The following is a 20,007-nucleotide window of genomic DNA, read 5'->3' as shown; positions in this document are numbered from 1 at the left end:
AGGAAAGTAACGAGAAGGAGGAGGAAGCGGCGGCGGCGGCGGCCGCCGAAGGGGGGAAATCGCCGGAGCGGAGGAAGAGCAGCGGGAAGATCCTCGACAGCATCGCGAGGTCGCTCGGATCGATTGCCGGGCCGAAGAAAAAGTCACCCGAGGAGAAGAAGGTCAACGGCGGCACCACACCGCCTGGTACACCGCCCGAGAGCATCGCCGTGGTCGGCGGCGGCGGGCCCGGCGGGGGTATGAAGCGCACCAAACCCAAGATGACGATAGGGGAGGACGACGACGAGGAAGACACGTTCATCGACCTCAGCTCGCAGCTTCAGAAGGCCTTTGACGGTGGATTGAAGAAGAAAAAGACCGGGCTCATGACCCCGGCCTCCTCAATCGCGAACCTCCAGGCTTTCGCCGCGCAGGCTGAGAAGGACGAGGAGGCTGCGCAGGCGGTGAAGGACGGCCTGGCCTGCGAGAGGGTTCCCCACAAGAACGCCGCCGGACAGTTCTCCCCCGCGGCTCCAGACCTCGCCGCGGCGGTGACCATCGCCATCAAGCGGGACTTCGAAGAGGCCGTCGCGGTGTGGCAGCGAGACGTCCGCGGTCGCTTCCTCGCGCATCTCAAGGTACTCTACTGGGAGGCCCTCGAGCAAGGCCGCGGTACCAAGGAGATCGTCGAGATGCTCGTTGAGTGCACGGACGTCGCGCTCGACAACCTCGACAAACCCCTCGGCGACTGGAAGGCTCTCAAGGAACGCATGCTCAACAAGGCGCAGCGCTCCTCCTCTCTGTGGAAGCGCACCTACCGCCGGCTTCCCCCCAAGGTTCGAAACACCATCAAGTGGGTACGCAACAACCTCCTCCACTCCGGCGCCGTCGGCAGCGGCGGGTTTCGACGCCGAGCCCTCGTCGCCGTCGCCCTCTACTACGACGCGCACACCGAGGCGCGACACGCCATCTTCGGAGCCGAACACGAGGGTGGGATGCACGGGGCGGGCGCGAGCTCGAGTAACCTAGCCGCCGCGACCCACGCGGCGCTCAGGTCCCAGGACTCGGTGGACGTCAAGGCCGTCGCCTTGGAGTACGAAGACGACGACTTTAGCGACCCGGCGGGCGCCGCGGCGGATCGCGTGAGGGCCGAGTCGGACTCGGACCAGAACGCCGCCAAGGCGTACCTGCGCGCGGCGAGGACGAACGAGCCGGAGCTCGCCGCGGCGGTGAAATCCGAGGAGACGGCGCGCAGGCTTCTCGCCGTCGCGGAGCGGAGCGCGAAGGGGTACGTGCAGAGCGGTTTGCTCACAGCCGTCGAAGCGGCGGAGCTCCTCTCCGGCATCTCCCGGGCGCAGAGGAGGCTCCGTCTCGATCCGCCGGAGCCCGTGAACAGGGACCCGAAGGAGCTGATGCGAATGTCCCCGCTGCTGGACCCCACGCACCCGGCGCAGGTGCCCGTCACGCTCGCCAGGCGAATGGCCGCGAACGCCGACAACTGGGTCGAGGTTAGGTACCCCGGCGACGCCATCGTCAGCGACAAGGCGGTGCCCGGGTCGCTCATGCTCTTCGCCCGCGGCGTCATCGACCTCACCTGGGCGCGTCCCATCGGCGACGGAGGCGGGGGAGGTGGAAACGTGCCGCTGCGCATCGGCGCCAGCAGCACCTCGTACGGCTGGGCGCTCGGCGCCGCGGACCTGCTCGCGCCCGACGCGGCTCGCTTCGAGATGCGAGCGGTTTCCACGGTGACGGCATTTTACATCCCACCCGAGGTTGTCCAGGCGATCTTCGCGTCCTCGCCCGGGACCGCGGCGGCGATGTGGCGCGCCGCTTTCGGCTTGCTCTCCGCCACGCTCCTGCGCCAGGACCTGCTGAGCGTACCCCCCGGCGTGCTCAAGCGAGCGGTGACCAAGGCGAGGGTGACGTCCTACAAGCCCGGGGATATGATCGGGCCGTACAACTCGAGGTACAACCCGGACATATACCCCGTGGAGGAGCTCGTCGTGCTCATGAAGGGCGAGCTGGACTGTCCGACGGAGGGCAGGTTGATAGGTCCGTGCGTCGTGGTGCCCGGCTCGTCTTCGATGCTCCCCGCGGAACAGCGCGACGAGTTTAACAAACTCGCCGCTCGCGTGGGCATGAACGCGACTGGCGACACGGTTCTCACCCCGGATAAGATGTCCAGCCGCGACGGCGACACGTGGCGCCTGGGAATCACCAAACAGCGCGGCAGCCAGGATGTGGACGCGCGCATGCGGGTGGAGGAGCTGGTGGTCGTGGTGAAGATCGCGCTGGATCCGGCGAAGGAGATTGAGAAGAAGAACGCGTGGACGGCGCACAACCGCCTGGAGCAGCTCGCGAAGCTGAAGGTTGGCTCCCCGTCGGATTCGCCGAGGAAGCAGCTGAGGGACCTGACGAAGATCGACAGGCCCGCCCCGAATCGACGGATGAGCATCCAGGTGGCGGATATTCAAAAGGAGCACCTGAGGGCGGCTCTCAGGGACAGCAGCGACGTCTCCGCCAGGTCCAGGAGCGGGCACAGGCGCGTGGGCAGCCTCATGAGCGAGATGCAAAAGGCCAACAGCGGCGACGATCTCGACCTCCTGGACGAGGGTTCGCCGAAGGAATCTTTCGCTCAGCGACAGGGATCGTTCCCACCCCGCGGCGCGGGTCACTCCTCGCAGGACACGTTCCCGCCCCGGGGCTTCCAGTCGAACCAGGACACGTTCCCGCCCCGAACAACCGGGAGCCCGCCGCCGCCGCCGCCGCACGCCTTCGTCGCTCCGAGGCAGGGCTCGTACACGCAGCAGACGCAACACGCACTGTCCGAGGGTTCGGACCTCTACGCGAGCAACCTATTCGGCGACGGCCGACGCGGATCCATCGACGTTCGACCCGATCCAAAGTCCCTCGCGGCGATATCCGCGGCGAGGCTCGCGGGCCAGGCGTTTGCTCGCGGGCAGGGTGCGTACAACACGGTGAGAGCCGGGGACCACTTCAAGTGCGGATCGGGAACTCGCGGGATGATATCGCAGAGCAGTTTCTACGCCACCACCTCTCCCGAGCGGACGTCGAGGGACGGTAGCTCGGGTCAGGCGTCCAGGGAGAACAGCATCCGCGGCGGGCTCCGCGTGAACCTCCTGCAACGGCGGCTGTCCAATCCCAACGCGGATAACGAGTACACGTTCCCGCCGCGGGGTGGGTTGGCGAGCGAAGACACGTTCCCGCCGAGGAGAACGTCGGGGACGCCGCGTTTGTCGGGAGATGCGGAGATGGTCAACATACCGGAGGACGACGAGGAGTTATTGCGCCAGAGCGTTGACCAGAAGCGCGAAGAAAACCGACGGGATTCGATGTGACGATGCTTTTACAGCGCGTTGATTCTCAAAATAAGATTCTTCATCATCAAGACATCCAATCGGGAAGCGCCGCCGACTCGAACCTCTTCACCAGCGCCATCAGCCGCGCGTGCTCCCCCCGCATCGCCGACATCTGCGCGTCGAACCAACCCCGCGCGGATTCAAACTCCCTCCGCCGCTCGGCTTCCTTTTCCATCTCCCTCGCTCGCACCTTTGCCGCGTTCGCGAGGTCCCTCTCCCTATCCGCCAGCCTCGAGCGCACGTGCGTCACCTTCCGCTCCATACCCCGCGTCCGTTCCTCGGCCTGGGTGATCCGCCGGGTGTACGCCTCGGCCGCCGCGCGACGCGCCGCGACCTCGGCGTCGAGCGACGATATTCTCTCCGTCGCCTCCCCGAGCTTCGCCCGCGCGTCCTGCCCCCGCGCCCTCTCCCTCGCCAGCTCGGCATCCAGCGCTCGCGTCCGCGCCTCCGCGCTCGCGACGGTGCTTCGCAGGGCTCGTTCGGTGTCGTCCAGGCGGCGCGACGTCGCCGCGAGATCCGCCTCGAGCGCGTTGATCCTCGCCGCCAAGTCGTCGCGCTCCCTGGCGACGTCGCGAGCGTCGGTCTCCGCCGCCTCGCCGTGCGCCCTGGCGTCGCGCAGCGCGGCCCGCGCCTCGTCGATCCTCTCGCGTAAGTTCGTGTTGGCTCGTTCGCGATTCTCGACGCGTCGCTTGAGCTCGAGACGCGCGGCGGCGCCCTCGTCCTTGGCCCTCTTCGCGGCTTCGTCGATCCTCGCCTCGCACGCTCTTTCCAACCGTCCCCTCTCGCGTTCGAGGTTGGACGTCGCGAGCGCGAGGTTGGCGACCGCCGTGTGCTCCCTCCTCGTCGCCATCCTCGCATCGTCCCTCGCCAGCGTCACAGATCGCTCCAGTCTGCGAACCTGCGCGCGTAGCACGCGACATTCGCGCTGCTCCCTCGTCTCGCTGCCGTCCATCGGCGGGATGTCCGCGCTCTTCACGGACGACACGGGCTGCGCGACGATGGGCTCGCCGCGGGAGGTCACGGGCGAGCGCGCCGTCACCGGAGGAGCGGCCGCCGGCGGCTGACGCGCGATGAAGACATCGTCTCGCCGCGCGAGGTCCTTCGCGTCGTTGAGGTACGGCGCGAGCATGAGCGGTGCGTGCGTGCGTGTCTGTTCGTCTGCCGGCACCATTTTGGCACGAGACGGACCTCCGCTTTTGCCGAGCGGCGCCTCCGACATTCGTGCCATTTTGGACGGCGCCGGCGGGGAGGAGCGGTGAGGGATGGGGGACCACATCACGCAAAAGTTCCGGGCGCTGTTCGTCAAGGCGAACGACACCTTAGGGAGATGGACGGCGACTCAGTCGCGCGCGAGCGCGCTCGTCGTGTCGGCCGCGATGGTCATCGAGAGGCTGCCGGAGCTGGCCGACGACCAGAGATTCGGGCCATTGAAGGAGAGGTTCCCCACGCTGCCCCAGGCGACGAGGGAAGCGCAGGCGGTCGCGCTGGACAGGGTCATGACCAACCTGCGCGAGGAGATCGAATACTTTGACGAGCTGGTGAAGGAGCTGGACAGGCTGCAGCGCAACGCGGCGTCGCTCCTCGGAGGCATGGACCCGCCCCCCCCGGGCGGTGGCGGGTTGAGGCGGGGGCCCACGCCCGCGGTGGCCGAGTGCGTGCTGGGCCTGAGGGACCTGTGGAGGATCCACCGCGACGAGCTCGCGATCAAGCGCGCGCTGGTGGACGAGCTCACGTGCGACGCGCTCATGTCCGACCTGGAGGAGGTCAAGGCGCTCTTCGCCGCCGAGCCCAACCTGGATCCCGACGCGGTCAGGAGGCTGGTGGACTCCATCTTGGACGCGACGCCGGACCCCCAGGCCAGACGACGGCAGTGACACATTAGCAGCTAACTTAGGTTTTAGTGGGTACGAAGGTAATAAGAGACTTAGTCCGTAGATCTCTCCTCCCCGTCTCTCTCATCCCCGCGAGCGTCCGACCGGTCATCGTCAAGAGTCCATCCGGTGCGCCGGGACTGGAAGGTCGGCGACGGCGGCAGCGACGAAGGAGATCCACGCCGACATGTACCCCGCCGACCCCACACCTCCACCTTCCCCGGCGAGGAGCGTCGCCATCGCGCTCCTCGTCTCGCACGGGTGCACGCCGACCCAACCCCCGCCACGCCCGTGCGGATGCTCCCACGGCGCAAACGCGGTGAGCCCCCGTTCGCCGTCGACATTCGGGAGCGACACCGCGCGCCGCCGCCGCTCCTCCTCGGCGCAGCCCTCCGCTCCCCGCGTCGCCGCCGCCACGAGCGACGCCTCCGTCTCCGCGTGACCCATGACGCGCCCGCCGGGCTCGCACGAGACGCCGCGGACCAGCAACACGGGACATCCGTAGGATTTGCTGTACACGACGTGGTACGAGCGGACGTGCGCGCCGCGCGGGGGGACGGTCCGGGGCGCCGCCGCGTCGTCATCCTCCTCCTCGTGGTCCTCGTGGTGGTCCTCGACGTCCTCGTGGTCGGAGGATCCGGGTGGTTCGTCCGATTCGTCGTTCTGGATCGTTCTGGAGCGTTCCGGAACGACGAGATGTCCCTCCGCTGCTACGTACCCGCCCGCCGCCGCGTTTCGTCTCACCGTGTCGCTCTCCTCCACCCATCGAACCGTCATCGACGCGTTCACCGCGGCGGGATCACGGCACCATCGATCGACGAGCACACGCGCGCCAGCCTCGAAGTCCGACGCGGTGAACGCGCGCGACATCCGTTTGCTCGGCGTCGCCGGCGAACCTTTGTTAGCGTGTCTGACACAAGTCTAGCGTCGCTCGGACCAAAGTCGGTTCAGCGACCGCCTCTCGCGGCGACGGCGAGCTTCGCGCGGGACAGGAGCGCCGCCCGTCCCGCGCCCTCCAGCCCGCCCGTCTGCCCCTTACCCCTCAGGTACTCCCTGAGCTGCTCGGCGGTGAGGCTTTCGAGCCTTCGATACTCCGCCGTCGCGTCAATCGCGGGTCGCTTCGACGCGCGTTCGAGCCCGCTGGGTGCCCGCCTCCCGAGCCCGCCGCCGCCGCCGCCGCTCGCACCACCGCCGCCGCCCCCGCCGCCGTCTCCCGCGCCCACCGCTTCCGCGCCTCGCTTGTTATCCGCGCGCGCGCCCTCGGACCCCGACGCTTCCGCGCGCGCGCCGAACGCGGGGAGCCTCGGCCGAGCGCCCGCGCCCGACGCGGACGCGACGCCGAGCTTCTGCTGCTGAGATGCCGCCGGGTTCGCGGCGAGCGCGTCCTTACTTCTCCTCTGGGTGAGGGTCCGTATGAGGATGTTGGTCTTGTCGGTGGTTATGTACTGGTGCGCGGGCGGGGCGGTGCTGTGGTCGCACACGTACGCCCTGAGCTCGCCTGTGTTTGGGGCGCGCTGATGCCGACCCGGGGAGTTTGGGGGATCTGCGGGTGCGGCGCCGGGGGAGGCGGGGTTTGCCGCCCCGGGGGAGGTCTGCGGGCTCTCGACGACGCGGCTGAGGAATCCGCCCTCGCGAGACGGAAGGTTCAGCAGCGAGCTGAGGTTCATGCTCCTCTCGGGCGGCCCGTTGTGGAGAGCGCCTCGGTTTCAAATCCACAGGGTGCCCACGCCTTTCGAACCCACGTCCGATTTTTGGGTTCGAAGTTTCGGCGTGGATGCGTTTCCAGAATGCGTTACCACGGCCGCCCGCGGAAGGACGACGCGGCAGTGACATGGGCGCTCCGGCGTCGCCCGCGGCGGTCGTCGAGTCGATCGACGACGACGAGAGCGATCGATGGAAGGCGATGGCGGACGCGTTCGATTTCGGCGGCCTCTCCGACGACGACGACGACCGCGGAGAGACGAGGGACGCGCGGAATGATTCGACGCGGCGTGGGGACGACGACGCGGAGGCGCCGTCCACGCCTCAGCGACGCGGTCGAACCGCCGGAGCGTCGCGCCTCTTGCCCGTGCGATGGCTGGAGAGTCGAGGCGTCGGGTCCGTGGACGGTGCCGACCGCGGGTTCTTCCCAGGGGTCGACGCGGATCGGTCGACTCCGACCGAAGGCGCCGCCGATAAGATCGACGCGGGTGCCGAGGCGAACGAAGAGCTCGCCGCGAGGTTCTCGCGCGAGTATCGATCCACCCAGCCCTTCCTCACGCGTCGAGTCGCGGAGACTTGGATGACACGAAGCGCGCTAGGCCGACGGGGCGCGCGCGGCGCGCTCGAGGCGGGGCAAGCCGGAGACGCCGGCGCGTCCGAGGTGAAAACCACGCTCCTGTTTTCGAGGGACAACTCAAACTTCCTCGGCCGCGGCGGGATGTGCGACAGGAGGGACGACGTGCCTTTCCGCGAGGCGTGGTCGCACGTGGCGGCGCACGCGGCGGGTCACACCGATAGGCGGTGCTACTTCCGCGCGCCGCTCGCGGTGGAGCTACGCCGGGGCATCGACTTCACGTCGGCGAGTGTCGTCTTCGGCGGCGAGGCTGAAGCCAATGCCAAAGCCAAAGCCAAATCCAAAGCCAAAGCCAAAGCCGCCGATACCGACCAGTCCAACGCCCCTCCTCCCCCGTTCTCCGAGCGCACGTCCTCCGTGTGGGTGTCCAGCCCCGGGTGCGTCACGCCGCTCCACTTCGACCTGTGCCACGGGCTGCTGACGCAGCTGGTGGGGACCAAGCGCGTGCTCCTCGTCGCGCCGGAGCACTCGAGGTCGCTGCACAGGAACCCGCCGTCGCACGCGAATCCGAACAGTTCGCCGGTGGATCTCCCGCTCTGGCTCGGTGACGCGTCCAATAGAGACGAGGACGTGGTGGAAGAGAGACGGAGACACCCGCGGGTGGCGAACGCGCTCGGGGAGGTGTACGAGTGCGTGTTGACACCCGGAGATACGCTTTACATTCCCCCGTTTTGGTGGCACCACGTCGCCACGCTCGGCGAGGCGTCGACTTCGCTGCTCCTGGCGTTTGACCCGACGGCGGAGGAGAGCGTGCACCCGTGCGTCGAGGATTAGCCGTGGCGATTCCTACAATCTAGCTAGCTTCTACGACTACGTGTTAGACATCTACGCGTCGCGTCACGACACGAGCGCGAGACCGATTCGGTTCCGTTGGGCATCCACCGACATCACCCTCACCCGCACCGCCTGGCCGGCGCTGAGCACCTCGTGCGGCTCCGGTGCCCTCCCCTTGTCGTTTCCACCGCGCATGTTCGACTTGTGAACCAGGCCGGAGACCCCGACGCCGACGTCCACGAACGCGCCGAAGGGCACGACGTTCCTCACCGCACCCTCCAACACGTCACCAACCTTGAGGTCGGTCAACGAAAGCGCCGACGTTCGAAGTCGACTCGCGGCGTCGAAAACGTCGCGGTCGTCCACGCCCGGCTTGGCCATAGCCCGAAGGGTCTCCTTCAGCGTCAACTCGCCGATCCCCGCCGCCGACGCGATCGTCTTAAACTCCGGATCCGACGCGCCCCTTCCGAGGAGCGAGTCGATCGCGGGACGGAGCCGACGGAGGTCCTCCAGTCTCACCTTTGCGGATGCGTGGGGTCGTTTACGTTTTTCGCCGGGCGCGGCGGCGTCACCGTCGATGACGATGGCGTCGTCCCTCGTGGTCCCACCGCGTTCCAACCTTCGCAACACCTCCATCGCGGCTTCGTACCCCTCGGGGTGTACCGCCGTCATCTCGAGCGCGTCCTTCGCGGAGTCCACGCGGAGGAAACCCGCCGCCTGCTGGAACGTCTTTTCGCCGACGCCCTTGACGTCGAGCAACCCCCGCCGCGACGCAAAGGGACCGCGCGATTCTCTGTGCGCCACCGTCTTCTCCGCGAGGGACTTGGACATGCCGGGGACCCTGGCGAGCAACGCCGCGGACGCGGTGTTGAGGTTGACGCCGGCCGCGGCCACGGCGGATTCCACAGCCTGGTCGAGCTCGGCGGCGAGCTCTTTGGCTCGGACGTCGTGCTGGTAGAGGCCCACGCCCAGGTGCCTCGGCTCGATCTTCACCAGCTCGGCCATGGGATCCTGCAGCCGCCGCGCGATGGACACCGCGCCGCGCAAGGAGACGTCGAGGTCCGGCAGCTCGGCGATTGCCAGCTCGGAGGCGCTGTAGACGGAGGCGCCGCATTCGCTCACCACGCGCCAGCCGATTCCCGACGTCGATCCGGATTTCTTCGATCCCGCCAGCGCCGCGGCTACCATTCGCTCAGCCTCGCGCGTCCCCACGCCGTCCCCGACCGCCACCGCGCGCGCGCCGTGCCTCTCGCAAAACTCCCGGAACCTCCTGCCAGCCTCCCCGCCGCCGGCCGCGTTCGCATCCTCCCGCCGCGGGTGCACGACGGCGGCGGCGAGGACGGCGCCCGTGGCTGACACCGCGGCGATCTTACAACCCGTTCGATGCGCGGGGTCGAGGCCGACGACGGGCGCGGCCGGGCGCATGGGCGGCGCGAGGATGAGCGCAGCGACGTTGGCGCCGAAGTCCCGCACCGCGCGACGGATCGCGTCGTCGCGAAGCCTCGCGCGGGTCTCGCGCTCCGCCGCCGGCCGGAGCAGCCGCTTCACCCCATCCTTAACCGCCGCCTCAACCTCCGCCGCCTTCTCCCCGCGCAGACCCTTCCTCACCAGCGCGCGTCTCGCGGCGTCGACCGCGGGGGTGTCGTCCCACTCGACGCTCACGCGAACCACCCCCGCGGTCTCCGCGCGGCACAGCGCGAGGTACTGGTGCGGCTGGATCCGTTGAATATCCCGTTCGAATGAGAGGTAATCGCGAGCGGCGTCGCGCGCTCGAGCCCGAGATCTCGCCGCCGCCGCCGCCGCGTTCGCACCCTCCCCCCTCCTCCCTTTCCCATCGTCCGATGCCGCCTTGGCCTTGGCGGACCCGTGCTTGGGCTCGGGCACCTCCTTGGCGGTCAGCCTGCCCGTGCGCCAACACGCGCGCCTCGCGGCTTCCCTCGCCTCGACGCATTCACCGGCTTTCTCCGCGACGATGTCCCTCGCGCCCCGCATCGCCGCGTCGTCGTCGGCGACGCCGGGCGCCTTGACGAACCTTCGGATGAACCCGCGCGAGTAGGGCGTCGACGGGTCGAGGAGGTCGTCCGCGAGGGGTCCGAGGCCGAGGTCGAGCGCGGCGGAGGCTCGCGTCGCGCGCTTGGGGCGATGGGGCAGGTAGAGATCCTCGAGCCTCGTTGGGGTGTCCGCCGCGGCGACGGCTCTCGCCAGCGCCGGGTTCAGGTCGCCGGACTTCTCCAGCGCGGCGAGTATGGCGTCGCGGCGCTGCTCCAGCTTGTCCAGCTCGCCGAGTCGATCCGCCACGCGTCGAAGCGCGCGCTCGTCCATGCCCCCCGTCGCCTCCTTGCGATACCTCGCGATGAAGGGCACCGTGCACTCCTCGTCCATGAGCGCGACGGCCTCGCGCACGTGGCGCTCGCGAAGGCCGAGCTCGCGCGCGATGGCGTCGAGGGTCCGCGCGCGGCCCCGAAGGGCGACGCCCGTGGGCCTCGCGGCGTCGCTCATGGAGGTTCAGTGTTGGGAGACCATTGGCAAACACGGCTGTGCGCGGTGAGTTTTGAACGGCCCAGGCGGTCGCCCGATTTTTCTCGACCTACCTCGATCTTTCGCAAGATCGCCCACAACACCGCGCGCAGTTCCCCGGGGGTCGGGTGGCGAACCTCTCCCCGGCTCCGCGTGAGCGTGCGTGGTACTTGGTACGCGCTCGAGGTGCGACGAACCGGCCGTAACCCGGTCGCGCGGGGTCCGAACCCAGCTCCTCCGGAGAGCCACCTCCGGTTCGTGCGAGGATAAACCGGAAGGGATCGCCAGCCCTGGCCTGACCGCGAAGCCGAGAGCTGGTTTCAGGGCTATCATCGCGGCCGCCCCGTACTACCGGGCTGTGCGCTGGTGTATCGAGCATCATATTGTCGGGAAGAAGAGATGACACAACATTCGGCTTTCCTGTACGCTTGCTTGCTCTTGACAACTTCACTGCGGGACGATTTCACAGTTTCAGCTGCTGAAGAAAACCCTCAGTCCCTGGTCGGCCAATCATGCACCACCACCGATGACTGCTTCGGCGGGAAAGCGTGCCTCGGTGGTGAAGGTAACAAACGGTGCTGTGATTTCGCAGAATGGGAGTTCAACGAAAACAACGGTCTGTACAAGGGATGCAACTCGTGCGGCGATGAGACCGCACAGGATTCTTTCGGGGGATCCAAACCTGGCCTCTGTGAGACGTGTGCATCTGGGTACACTTACCTCGACGGACAAGCACATCCAACCATCACGTTTCGGCCCGGCAGCTATGAATTTATGGGGCGCTGCGTGGCTGACGACAAATGCGATTTCAGCACACAGTATTTGTACTCTATGAGCTCAACTTCGTATTATTGCAGTAACAAGCGTGCTGCAGGGGAGACGGCCTCTGGTAGCAGTTGGCAGTGCCTATCTGGTGTGAGCTTGGGTGGTTATTGCTGCGCTGAGGGCGTCACAAGCGAAGGTTGCGCAAGTGGAAAGTGCGACTCAGGCACGGGCGCTTGCTCAACGAAGTCTTCGCCGGGCGGATCATGCACCACCACCGATGACTGCTTCGGCGGCAAAGCGTGCCTCGGCGGTGAAGGTAACAAACGGTGCTGTGATTTCGCAGAATGGGAGTTCAACGAAAACAACGGTCTGTACAAGGGATGCAACTCGTGCGGCGATGAGACCGCACAGGATTCTTTCGGGGGATCCAAACCTGGCCTCTGTGAGACGTGTGCATCTGGGTACACTTACCTCGACGGACAAGCACATCCAACCATCACGTTTCGGCCCGGCAGCTATGAATTTATGGGGCGCTGCGTGGCTGACGACAAATGCGATTTCAGCACACAGTATTTGTACTCTATGAGCTCAACTTCGTATTATTGCAGTAACAAGCGTGCTGCAGGGGAGACGGCCTCTGGTAGCAGTTGGCAGTGCCTATCTGGTGTGAGCTTGGGTGGTTATTGCTGCGCTGAGGGCGTCACAAGCGAAGGTTGCGCAAGTGGAAAGTGCGACTCAGGCACGGGCGCTTGCTCAACGAAGTCTTCGCCGGGCGGATCATGCACCACCACCGATGACTGCTTCGGCGGCAAAGCGTGCCTCGGTGGTGAAGGTAACAAACGGTGCTGTGATTTCGCAGAATGGGAGTTCAACGAAAACAACGGTCTGTACAAGGGATGCAACTCGTGCGGCGATGAGACCGCACAGGATTCTTTCGGGGGATCCAAACCTGGCCTCTGTGAGACGTGTGCATCTGGGTACACTTACCTCGACGGACAAGCACATCCAACCATCACGTTTCGGCCCGGCAGCTATGAATTTATGGGGCGCTGCGTGGCTGACGACAAATGCGATTTCAGCACACAGTATTTGTACTCTATGAGCTCAACTTCGTATTATTGCAGTAACAAGCGTGCTGCAGGGGAGACGGCCTCTGGTAGCAGTTGGCAGTGCCTATCTGGTGTGAGCTTGGGTGGTTATTGCTGCGCTGAGGGCGCCACGGCACCCTCGAACGGAGAATGCTGCACACATTGCGCCCAAAGCACGGGAACTTGCGCTGTTCGCTCAACTTGTTCGCCGTGTGATGCCTCGGGTGATATCGCAAACGGCGTCGCTTCCCCCTGCACCAGCTCGCTCGCCGCCGGCACATCGTGCGAGCCGACGTGCAACGGCGGGTACACTCTGACTGGATCGAGGTCCTGCGACGGCCAGTCGCTGGCGGACACCGCGGCGTGCAACGCGATATGGTGTGACCCGGACTACTACGTGGAGGATAACGAGTGCAAAGCCTGTGCGACTGGGACCACCAGCGCCGGTGGGTCGGCAACCACGTGCACGGTGAACTGCGACGCGAATCAGTACTGGGATGGGGACTCGTGCGAGGCGTGCCTGGTAGGCACGACAAGCGCGGGCGGGTCGGCGACTACGTGCACAGCGAACTGCGACGCCAATCAGTACTGGGATGGGGACTCGTGCCAGGCGTGTCCGGTGGGCTCGACCAGCGCGGGAGGCGCCGCGACGTCCTGCACGTGCCCGGCGAACAAGTACGCCGCCAAGTCTGGGTCGACTTGGACGTGCGCGGACTGCACGGCGGGAAGGACAAAGGCTGCAAACTCGGCCATTCCCGGGACCGGTGACGGCGAGACCGAGGCGAGCGCGTGCGGCGCGGCGTCGTCGTGCTCGGCGAACCAGTACATCTCCGGCGGCGCGTGCACGGCTTGCCCGGCACAGTCCACGAGCGACGACGCGAAATCAAAGTATTGCGTTTGCGATGGCGGACACTACGCGATAAAAACCGCCGGCGTCTGGAACTGCGCTGTGTGCGAGGGTGCGACTGGGTCCAGGATCCCGCAGGAGAGCGGCGAGGACGCCAAGTGCGCGTCGGCGCTGAAGGCTGCGGCGGCGAAGTCCCGCGCGGCGTTGCTGGATGACATCGCCGACGAGAGTCTGAAGAAGAAGGCCCAGCTCCTGGCGGATGCGGCGATTGCCGGTGAGAAGGTGAAGAAGATTACTTTGAAGGAGGAGGCGAGTGACAAGGACTCCGCGTGCTCGAGCGCGTTCACCAAGGCTGACATGAAGTCGACCGACGGAGCGTGCGTCGCGACGGCGTCGGCATCCGGGCGGCGGCGGCTCTCGGCGACGACGTACGACGTGGAGCTTCTGTTCAGCTCATCCACCGTCAGCGACGATAAGCTGACTGCGGCTGTGAACTCGCTGAAGGCGAACGGCGTGGAGGGGGTGAAGTCCGAGTCAGCGGTGGACCCGATCGCCGAGCTCGCGACCGTCGATGGAGTGGACTCGACGAAGCTCACGACTTTCAAGACGGAGGCCAAGGCGGCAGCTGATGCGGCGGCTGCGCCCGCGGCTTCATCCTCGACATCGCCGCCGCCGGTTCCGCCGCCGCCACCTCCACCTTCGCCGCCGCCGCCAAAGAGTGTGGTGCTCGACGACGACGACTTCGGGACAGCGCTGGACGGTAAGGCTGCGCTGGCGACGGCGAGCGTGTGCGCGTGGGTGCTGCTGACACTCGTGATGTGATGTAACATGTAAATCAAGCGCCAATGAAGTTCCTCTCTGATTCCATATCTGTCATTAGCTATCATCTTGCGGCGGCGTGTGTTTGCCTCCACCCTTCCTGCTCGTCCTCCTCGCCCTCTACTCTCTCCACGTCCTCCGGTCCCCACACGGCGCACATCGCCGGGAAAACCACCACCGCCTGCACCAGCGACGACGTCAGCGTCCACGCCACGAACAGCCCAAACTTGGTGAAGAACGTCAGCGTGCACCCCAACAAAAACGCGGCAGCCCCCACGGTGGTTGACGCGCCGGACACGACGGAAAGGCCGACCGCTCGCACCGCCCCCTTCGCTCGCTCCCGCCGACCGTCCGCCCCGGACGTCCGCACGTACGCCCCCGCGACGTGAAGGACGTAGTCCAGCGACAGACCGACCAGAACCATCGTGCACACGGCTTCGATCACGCCCATGGTCCACCCCAGCAGCGCCGCGGCTGCCAGCAGGCTCGCCGCCGATGATCCCACGCTTATCGTCGCGAGCAGTGCCAGCCGGACCGATCGCGACGCGCCGAGGAGCACGACGAACGCGAACACAAGCGACAGCGTGAGCGCGGTCCACGCGCCGTCGACGAGCTCCGTCTCCGTCTCGGTGAGCGTCCAGGTTGGCGAGGTCTGGAATCCTCCGCGCATCCCGGGTGGCGCTCCAGCCAGTTTACTCTCGAACCAACCCTCCCAAAACTCGTGCTCAGCGACGAGTTCCGCGGTGGACGACGACACGCTGGACGTCCTCAGCACGGCGGTGACGGCAACGCTCGCGACGCGTCCCTCGTTCGAACCCCCGATGTCCGCCGGGATGTTCGTGAGGGTCGGGCCGCCTCGTCCGGGCGCGGGGGGGGTTCCGGATCTGTCCGGAGCGAACCACCTGACCGCGCCGTCGTTCGACTCGCCCCGCCCGTACCGCCTCAGCGCGGCGCCGTACCGCGCGGGCGACATTGGCGACCCGAACCCACCGCCGGACGCCGCGCGCGTCGCATCTTCGACGTCCTCGGCGAAGCACACCACCGAGTTTGGATCCTTGAGCCGGCGGGCGGTGGCTTCCGAGCCGCGCAGGTCGCGACAAAACGAGAGCATCCAGGCCTGCGCCTCCTCGGACGTCGCGTCGAACGACGTGTCGAACGCCGGCACGGCGGCTCTCTCCTGGTCCGACGTGGTCGGATTCTCGAACTTGGACCCGAGCCGACGCGCCGTCTCCTCCAGGGCGCGCGCCCCCAAGGGGTTCCTCGGGGATGAATCGATAGAATTAATTTCGAATTCGTCATCCGCCGGGTCTGTCTCGCGAGGGCGCTCGAGCCCCCACACGAACGTCACGCGCACAGCCTCGGCGGACCGCGCGAACCCGAACATCGAACACGCCTCCGCGAAGACGTTGAAGTTGTGCCCCTCGGGGAAGATGCTGAATCCCGCGGAGGATGACCTCGCCGGCGGCTGGACCCCCCTCGCGGCGAACGCCGAAAACGCGAGCGACGCCGCCGCAAACGCCACCACGTGCCATCGATACGACACGACAAAGTCGGCGAGCACGCGAACGGCCGCCTCGCCGCGTTCCTCATACGCGCGCCTCGTCGCGTGCATCGACGCGGCGAGCGCTTCGACCGGCGATTGGGACGGGGACGACGCGACGGAGGCGGCGGCGAGGGATGAAAAATCATCCTCGTCGTCCGAGTCCCGCCCGCCGCCGTCCCTCCAGAAGACGCCGAGGCGATCGTGAAGGGTCAGGGAGGACGTGCGGCGCGCGGTCGGCTTGGACGCGCTCGGGGGATCCATCTCGACGCCTCCGTGATCCTCCTCGAGCGCCGCCAGACGCGGCGCGTGCGATGCGGTGCGTCGGTGTTTGGGGCTCGTCCTCGGGCCGATCGCCGGCCGGTGAGTCACCGGGCAGTGAGTTACCGGGTGGGCGGGCGCGACGACGACGGACTCGAGCCGCGTCGCCCTCACCCTCGCGCGATTCCTCCATCGCCTCCACCTGCGCGCCGACCTCGCGCGCATCCCGTGCTCGAGCACCAGCAGAGCCGGAAACGTGGTGCACACGAGCAGATAGTTGCCGGCGATGAGCGCGGCCATGAACGCCCCGAAGAGGCGCACGGGGGCGATCCGGGACGCCATGTTACACGCAAACGCCGCCGCCGTGGTGACCGACGTCATCGTCACGACGTACAAGCTCTTCTCCGCGGTCCATCGCAAGCGCTCGACGAGCACGCGCTCGGTGGATGACTCCCCATCGTCGGAGTGGCGATTGTCTTCCTCTCCGGCCGTCGAGAGCGCCTCGCGTTTGGACTGCTTCCAAAACTCGAGAATCACGAAGACGTCGTCCGCGCCGACTCCCAGCACGATGAACACCCCCAAAAAGTTGAGCATTCCGATCCACGTCACGCCGATCGCGTGCACGTACACGAACTGCGCGACGACCAGCGACGCGATGACGGCGGTCATTCCACCGAGAGCGAGAAACGTCGAGCCCGTGTGCGCCCTCACGAGGAAAAGCGTGGTGCAGAACGAACCCGCCGCCCATCTCAAATCTCCCCAGAGGTACTCGCGTCCCATGAGCTTGAGCGCCCACATGTGTCGCCACGACGCCGTCATCTCACCGTCACCCCACGATTCCACGATCGGGCCGGCCACCTCCTTCGCCCATCGCGTCGCGGCGGCGTACCCCGGCGTCCCTCTCGGAGCCAGTCGAAACGCCAGCCGAGTCACCTCGGTCCTCGCCCTCGCGTCGTCGTCGTCCCCGTCCGCGCCAGCCTCCCCGAAGCGTCGATCCGCGAGGAGACTCCACGGCGCCGCGAGCGCCGCCATCTCCAACGTACCCCCGCTCCGTTCGCTCCACCGCGCGGCGACCGCGCCGAACTTGATCGCGCTCGCCGCAGACGCCGAATCGAAAGACCCTTTCTCGCACCCTTCATCCTCCGACGACGTCGACTGTCGAAAATCCGCCCAAGCTACCGTCTTCACCTCCTCCTCCGTCGGCGCCGCGGACCGAATCCAGTCGCACACCTCGACCAGACCGTTGCCGACGACGCACGCGCGGGCGGTGACGTCGAGTTTGGCGTCGCATCCGCGCGGGTCGCACCCGAGGCTGGGCCGCAGCCCGCACAGGACGCCGCCGGCTGTTTCCCTCGACGAGCACACCCGTCGAACCGAATCGATCCCATCGTTTAACAGCAAGACGGCGCGAGCGGTCCGGGCGAACGCGAGTGGGACGCCGCGAAGACCGACGTGTTCGTACGCTGAGACGACGTCGAAGACCGAGAACGCGGGGGCGCACCCGTCCCAATCGTTTTTGCTCGAGGCGGCGGACGCGGGGGTTTGGGTTTGGTTTTTTGTCGCGGTTTTCTCCTTGACCCGCGCGCACGCGCCTCCGTACCCCGGGGACCGCTCGATCGCCCTCTTGAGCTCGCACACCCGACGAAGCGCGTGAGGCGTGAAAACGTCGCCGTCCGCCGCCGCGCGCGAGGTTTTGACGATGACGGTGAACTCCTCGGCTCCGCCCGCGCCGCCCCAAGCGCCGGCTTTGGGGTCCGTCGCGAGCGCCTTGTCCGGCGCGCTCCTCCTGGGAAAGTCCGCGAGAACCCTGGACGCGGTGAGCCTCGCGGCCGCGCCCGGGAACTCGGCGTCCAGTCGCTCCATGCGCCGAGCTTCGGCGTCGATTGACGTGCCGAACTCGACGTCCTCGGGCGACGCGGGTTCCCGAGGCGGTTCGGTCGTCACCGTGGACGTGGAGACGAGCCTGTCGAACTGCCGCGAGCGCTCGCCGGTTCTGGTGCCCCGGACCAGGTAGTGGCGAAGGGTCGCGTCTACCCGCTGGTGCGTGTGGCTCAGCAGGAACAGCATGACGATGACGGCGGCGGCGTTGCACAGGACGATGGCGCCTGGAAAGGAACGGGCGACGGGGACGGGGTCGCGTCGTTGTCACGGAGCCGATCTCGGAAAAGGGACATGGGACATCTCGGTGCTGTCGGGAAGTTGGGGCGTTGGGAATGGGTTCGTATCGTCTGCACGCACCGGAGTTGCGGACGATGAATCGTACGATACGCCTCTGCGCGCTCGCGGGGAGGGACGGCATCGCGGCTCCCGTGCCGCGCGCGGCGGTGTTTGTTCCGCCCACGTCCTATCAAAAAGGAACAGTTACAGATCCACTTCTTCACGGGCAGACGGGAAATATCGCGGATCCGAAACGTCCCGAAACGTCCCGCCCGCGAGGCGACGGAAATCTGCTTTCAAAATTCCTTTCAAAGTTCGCTTTCCGTTTGACCCTGACGAGTCGATGAATCGATAGAATTAATGGGTCAAGCTATGCACACGAGCGCTCACGCGTCTACTGCTCGAGGATGCCCTTGACGTACACCTTGCCCTTCTCCACGAGGTTAAGGTCGCGCCTCATGCGCTCGATCTCCTCCACGTCGCCCTCCACGATGACGTCGGTGGTCATGTCGTCATCCGCGGTGACCATCTTCACCTTCACACGCTCCTTGCGCCCCGCGTTGTCCATGTAATACCCGCCGCTCAGCGGGCTCAGCAGCGCGAGCGAGTACCACAGGTTACCGCCGGGCAGCGCGATGGAGCACACGAGGCCGATGCACAGGAGGCCGATGGCGACGCAGAAGGTGATGTACGCGGCGGTGCCCCTCTCGGGCGCGATGTTTCCTTCAAACGTGATCACCTCGCCGGCATCCGCGATGACGTAGTTGTTGCGGCGGAAGTACATGGAGATCTCCCGCGCGAGCTCGTCCAGGGGCATGGCCTGCTCCGCGGACGGGCCCGCCACCTCGAACGTCTTGCGATCGATCTTGGACTTGGCGCTTCGCTTGACGAGCGACCAGAGGCCGGGCGCGGAGAGCACGAAGAGCCCGAGGGTGGCGAAGTAGGAGGGCTTGATGTCGTCCCTGAGTCCGTCCGCGAGGAGGAAGAGGGGCGCGACGGTGGCCACCGGGTTGGACATGAGCGTCATCGACGAGGACACGCCCGGCGCGTCGTCGTCGAAGAAGCCCATGCCGCGGGGGGCGGGGACCCACGAGGCGGACCCGTGGCGCTCGTCCGCGGAGGCGCGCTCGTGGCGGTCGGACCTCGCGGCGACGGCCACGCGGCGGCGGGGAAGCGCCGCGGCGCGCGCGGTGGGCGCGCGGAGGGCGCGGGTGGAGCCGCGGGAGGTGGAGGCGAGCTCGGCGGGGCGAGCCGTGGAAGCGGCGAGAGCGCGCACGCAGGACATCTTCTTCTCACGAAAAGGAACTTATCCGAACGGAACGGTGATGCGGTCGCGTAGCGCTCGAGTGGGGCTCGAGGGCGAACTGCGCACGGGGCTTCGCGTCGGTGCGGGTCGCTCCGAGTTTGACGAACGTCTCGACTCGCGTGCGCGCGTCGATTGTGGAGCGTCCGGGGGGTGCGAGGCGCGGTTTTCTCGCAACGTTTCCTCGTCCAAAAAACCCTACGTGTCAAAACCTGAAGCGCTTTGGCCACTCACCGAGAGACTGCACTGTGAACCAGTCTGCATCTCCGATTTCATATTTGGTGTTAACGGGGAGATGTCCATCGTACTGTTTGCTCATGCGAGGACAAAATACGAAATACGAAATCTCCAGTCACCAAGTCACCGACTTG

General features: G+C 66.8%; 8 protein-coding genes across 8 annotated transcripts; 2 read left to right on the top strand and 6 right to left on the bottom strand.

The window, feature by feature from the left end:
* Positions 1-3,381: 3,381 nt before the first annotated feature.
* On the bottom strand, positions 3,382-4,530 carry MICPUN_62059 (predicted protein; the record flags this gene model as incomplete). The annotated part of the gene is made up of 1 exon (XM_002508504.1): positions 3,382-4,530. The coding sequence occupies one exon, from the start codon at positions 4,528-4,530 to the stop codon at positions 3,385-3,387; it is 1,146 nt and encodes a 381-aa protein (XP_002508550.1). The 3' UTR covers positions 3,382-3,384.
* Positions 4,531-4,621: 91 nt separating this feature from the next.
* MICPUN_62058 (predicted protein) lies at positions 4,622-5,233 on the top strand (the record flags this gene model as incomplete). The annotated part of the gene is made up of 1 exon (XM_002508784.1): positions 4,622-5,233. The coding sequence occupies one exon, from the start codon at positions 4,622-4,624 to the stop codon at positions 5,231-5,233; it is 612 nt and encodes a 203-aa protein (XP_002508830.1).
* A 111-nt stretch (positions 5,234-5,344) lies between these two features.
* Positions 5,345-6,100, bottom strand: MICPUN_62057 (predicted protein; the record flags this gene model as incomplete). Its single annotated transcript, XM_002508503.1, has 1 exon — positions 5,345-6,100. One exon carries the CDS (start codon positions 6,098-6,100, stop codon positions 5,345-5,347), a length of 756 nt encoding a protein of 251 aa, XP_002508549.1.
* Positions 6,101-6,177: 77 nt separating this feature from the next.
* On the bottom strand, positions 6,178-6,897 carry MICPUN_62056 (predicted protein; the record flags this gene model as incomplete). The annotated part of the gene is made up of 1 exon (XM_002508502.1): positions 6,178-6,897. The coding sequence occupies one exon, from the start codon at positions 6,895-6,897 to the stop codon at positions 6,178-6,180; it is 720 nt and encodes a 239-aa protein (XP_002508548.1).
* A 728-nt stretch (positions 6,898-7,625) lies between these two features.
* MICPUN_97993 (predicted protein) lies at positions 7,626-10,838 on the bottom strand (the record flags this gene model as incomplete). Its single annotated transcript, XM_002508501.1, has 4 exons — positions 7,626-7,763; positions 8,412-8,858; positions 8,970-10,108; positions 10,256-10,838. The coding sequence occupies 4 exons, from the start codon at positions 10,836-10,838 to the stop codon at positions 7,626-7,628; spliced, it is 2,307 nt and encodes a 768-aa protein (XP_002508547.1).
* Positions 10,839-12,146: 1,308 nt separating this feature from the next.
* Positions 12,147-14,410, top strand: MICPUN_53803 (predicted protein; the record flags this gene model as incomplete). Its single annotated transcript, XM_002508783.1, has 1 exon — positions 12,147-14,410. One exon carries the CDS (start codon positions 12,147-12,149, stop codon positions 14,376-14,378), a length of 2,232 nt encoding a protein of 743 aa, XP_002508829.1. The 3' UTR covers positions 14,379-14,410.
* Positions 14,411-14,436: 26 nt separating this feature from the next.
* MICPUN_62052 (resistance-nodulation-cell division superfamily) lies at positions 14,437-18,475 on the bottom strand (the record flags this gene model as incomplete). Its single annotated transcript, XM_002508500.1, has 2 exons — positions 14,437-18,281; positions 18,415-18,475. 2 exons carry the CDS (start codon positions 18,473-18,475, stop codon positions 14,440-14,442), a joined length of 3,903 nt encoding a protein of 1,300 aa, XP_002508546.1. The 3' UTR covers positions 14,437-14,439.
* Positions 18,476-18,727: 252 nt separating this feature from the next.
* MICPUN_85750 (predicted protein) lies at positions 18,728-19,351 on the bottom strand (the record flags this gene model as incomplete). Its single annotated transcript, XM_002508499.1, has 1 exon — positions 18,728-19,351. One exon carries the CDS (start codon positions 19,349-19,351, stop codon positions 18,728-18,730), a length of 624 nt encoding a protein of 207 aa, XP_002508545.1.
* Positions 19,352-20,007: the final 656 nt, after the last annotated feature.

The sequence above is a fragment of the Micromonas commoda genome, chromosome 10 (assembly GCF_000090985.2).
Source record: "Micromonas commoda chromosome 10, complete sequence".
NCBI classification, from domain to species: domain Eukaryota; kingdom Viridiplantae; phylum Chlorophyta; class Mamiellophyceae; order Mamiellales; family Mamiellaceae; genus Micromonas; species Micromonas commoda.
Note: the sequence above shows the minus strand (reverse complement) of the source record. Positions and strands in the feature narration are given on the sequence as shown.